At 58.7% G+C, this 3,355-nt stretch overlaps 1 protein-coding gene across 1 annotated transcript in view; it reads left to right on the top strand.

The window, feature by feature from the left end:
- The first annotated feature begins 929 nt into the window (after window positions 1-929).
- The window catches only part of R3HDML (R3H domain containing-like), a 3,970-nt gene continuing 1,544 nt past the window's right edge, over window positions 930-3,355 (top strand). Inside the window, exons 1-3 of the mRNA XM_010149220.1 lie at window positions 930-1,190; window positions 2,557-2,675; window positions 3,150-3,282. Coding sequence (XP_010147522.1) covers window positions 930-1,190; window positions 2,557-2,675; window positions 3,150-3,282 — 513 coding nt within the window. The remainder of the gene's footprint in view (window positions 1,191-2,556; window positions 2,676-3,149; window positions 3,283-3,355) is intronic.

The raw sequence follows: 3,355 nt of genomic DNA, 5'->3' as shown, positions 1-3,355 counted from the left end.
GCGCGTGGATGCATCCACCAGCCTATAAATCTCCTAGCGGGGCTCTTTCCCAGCTCCAGGACGTTCCCCAGGGAAGAGCTGAGATGCAGCCTTTGCGTCAGCCGCGGCGGCGGGCTGCCCAGCGGGGCTAGGCTGAACCTCTCCCCGCATCTGCCAGCAGGTTGTTTGCAGAGGTCAACCCCACCGCTGCCGCCGGCTGCTCTTGGCTCAGTCCTCGAGGTACGTAGTCGGGGGAACATCCTCCTCACTGCTCCAGGGAAGGGCTGGCAGGGATGCGAGGAGGTGTATCGGCTGACAGACAAGGAGATAGTCCAGCATTTTCCTTCTTTTTTTTTCATTTTTAATTATTTTGCTTTTGCCAGAGTTTATTTTTCTCTCCCTGAGATAAAGATTCCTTAGGGTTTCTCGCTGATGCTTTTAAATCTTGCCGTGCATTTCTGTATCTGTAAGAGATTTCCATTTGTGCTGGGGATTTACTCGACACACCAAACGCCTGGGAAGTTACGGGGCAGGCAGCAGCAGTGAATATCTCAGCATGCTCCTAACTAGCCCCTGCCTGGCAGGTACGTGTGATAAGTGAAAAAAAGGGGGAGATTTTGTACCAATTATATATATTCTTTTAAAGAAACAACAAGAAAACCAACTCTCCAGACATCTCCCTGCTGTTCCCAGGGAATTTGCTGGGATAAGTGAGGCTATCAAAGAAATTAATTAAAAAAAAAAACTTTGAAAAGGAAAACAAAGAAAATACATTTCCATCTTACTTTGGGAAGTGGTGTTTGCATGGTGTTTTCAAACCTGACTGCTGCCTGTGTTGTTTTCTCTCCTAGACCCGTGTGCTGGCAGCAGGGACCAGTGATCCGCCTTGTCCTTGCTTAACTCCGTGCGGGAGAGAAAGGCTGCTGGCTGATCCCACCAGCCGGACCAGCATGACTGCGCTGCCCTGGCACCTGTACCTCACTGCCTTGGGCTTCTGGATGACACAGCAGTCCAGCTCCTTCCTGCTGCCCAACGCCACCGAGCTCCTGTCCCCCCCCGGGGGCAGAGCCGACAGCCGGCTGTGGGGCATGGGGGTCCCACGGAGCCGCCGGAAGCGATACCTCTCCCCCCGCGACATGAGCGTGATTTTGGACTACCACAACCAAGTGCGGGCACAGGTGTCCCCCCCTGCTGCCAACATGGAGTATATGGTGAGTCGGGCTCTGGCAGGGTGGTTTTGGGTCCACAGCTCTTGGGTGCTGCAGTGGGGTCGAGGGGCTCACCCATCATGTGGGCACCCAAACTGGTAGGGACAGGACACCCACACATGGGGCTGTCAGGGTGCTGCCCAGATTCATGGCTGAACATCTGTCCCCGAGGCCACTTCGTGTCCCTGGTGCAGGGCAGACCCATGCAGCCTCTGCGCAGGAGGGATGGAGTCCCAGTGGGGTGACATCTCCACCTGGGGGCAGATTTAGGACCCCTGCTCCCGTGCCTGGGATGTCTGGGACCTTGCTGGCTGTGAGGTGGCAGGATCCATCCAGCCGAGTGGCATAGGCAGCGTGAGGGCAAGGGAAGTGGCTACCAGCACGAAAAGCTCAGGTCCCAACCCAAAGCCCAGGTGAGAGCATCTCCCTTAGCTGCAGCTGGCAGGGATAGCCCCATCCCAAGCTCCAGGGTCCCTTGGGAGTGTGCACAGGCATGCCAGCATCTGGGAGAAGAAACATGCAGGAGTGGGTTGGGCACCTCCTCCAGACAAGGGCCATCCGAGGCAGAGCTCTCCCCAGGTTGTCTCCACTTGGAGCTCGGAGCTCCCGACCAGCCCTGAAGGGAGAAGAAACGGGGAGCTACCAAGAGGATGGATTTCCAGCCAGCACAAAGTGGGACCCAAGGACAGGAGGTGCCATGTGCTGCTCTGCTCCCAGGAAGTGGTCAGGGCAGCTGGGTGGTCCCTGGATGCCACTTTGGGAGAAGCATGTGGCAGCCCGGCTTGCTGGGTACCAGAGCAGGTCAGACATGCCACAGAGTATCCTGCGCTGATTCTTGCTTGGCCTAAATTCCTGCCTTCCAAAATAGCTCTGCCAAGCATCTCCCCCAAGCAGTTCAGGATGGGTGAGGAATCTTTAAATAATGCATGAAGGAGCCAGCTGTCTCGCGGGTCGGGCTGCGGGCAGGGCTGGGGCCAGGGCTGCGGGCAAGGCTGCGGGCAGCTGCGAGCTGCAGCACAGGGCCCTGGGGTTTCAGCCCTGGGCTCAGCTCCACCTTCCACAGAAGGAGCTCATTCCTGGAGGGAATCACACACACAGGGCTTGCACTGTTCCAGGGCATCCACGCTCTGCCTGGCCAGTGGGCACCCAACGTGCCCAGGAGCCACAGTGGGCAGCTGGGGGGGTTCATCACCCCCAGACATGCTGCCATGCTTCCCCTGGGCTTTTTCCAGCCTGCCGTGGGAGTCGTGTTTTTTGGACACCCATGGGTGCTCAGAAACCATCCCTGAGCCCAAGGGAGAAAGTTTCTCCTTCTCCCTCCTCTGGGCATCCAAAATCCCTGCCTGCCCTTTTCCTTTCCTCCTGGCAGGTGTGGGATGAGCGGCTGGCCAGGGCGGCGGAGGCGTGGGCTGCACGCTGCCTGTGGGACCACGGCCCCCCACAGCTGATGAAATACGTGGGGCAGAATCTCTCCATCCACTCAGGCAGGTGAGTGCCCCACAGGCAGAGGGGTCTCCTGGGATCCATGCTGGAGGAGGAGCAGCAGCCCCTTGGTTGAGGAGCAGAAAGGTTCTGAGCTGGGGTTGCAGAGGATCCAAGAGGATCAAGCCTCCCCCGGGGTGGAGGAGGAGAGTCCAACTCTTGAAGCAGGGTAAATGTGGGAAACCAGTGGTGCTCGCTGCTCATCTGGGGAGTATGGCATTAACCCCCTCTCTGCCGGGCACACGGAGCAGGGAGATGTGGGTCCTGGATTTCCACCATGCAGCTGAGCACTCAGGTACCTCCAGCAAGGGCACAGGTGGCCCTGGGCACAAGGAGACTTGTCACAAGGACCTCATTGCCCCTGCCCCATCCCGCTTCTCTCCCCCATCCCTTCTATGTGGAGCCTTCCTCCTCCTCCTCTCCTTTGCCCACCACCCCCAAGGTGGAGGATGCCCACCTTACGCACAGCACCTGTTGCAGGTACCGCTCCGTCGTGGACATGGTGAAATCCTGGCACCAGGAGAAGCAGCACTACTCCTTCCCCCACCCTCGCGAGTGCAACCCCCGCTGCCCCTCCAAATGCAGCGGCTCTGTCTGCAGCCACTACACGCAGGTGAGCACTGCAGCCCTCCCTCCAGCCCCCTGCAGCCCCCCAGGACCTGGCTGGAAAACGGGGGGCAGACCAC

This window comes from Eurypyga helias, unplaced genomic scaffold, assembly GCF_000690775.1.
Source record: "Eurypyga helias isolate BGI_N326 unplaced genomic scaffold, ASM69077v1 scaffold483, whole genome shotgun sequence".
NCBI lineage: Eukaryota > Metazoa > Chordata > Aves > Eurypygiformes > Eurypygidae > Eurypyga > Eurypyga helias.
This window is presented reverse-complemented; position numbering and strand designations above follow the sequence as displayed.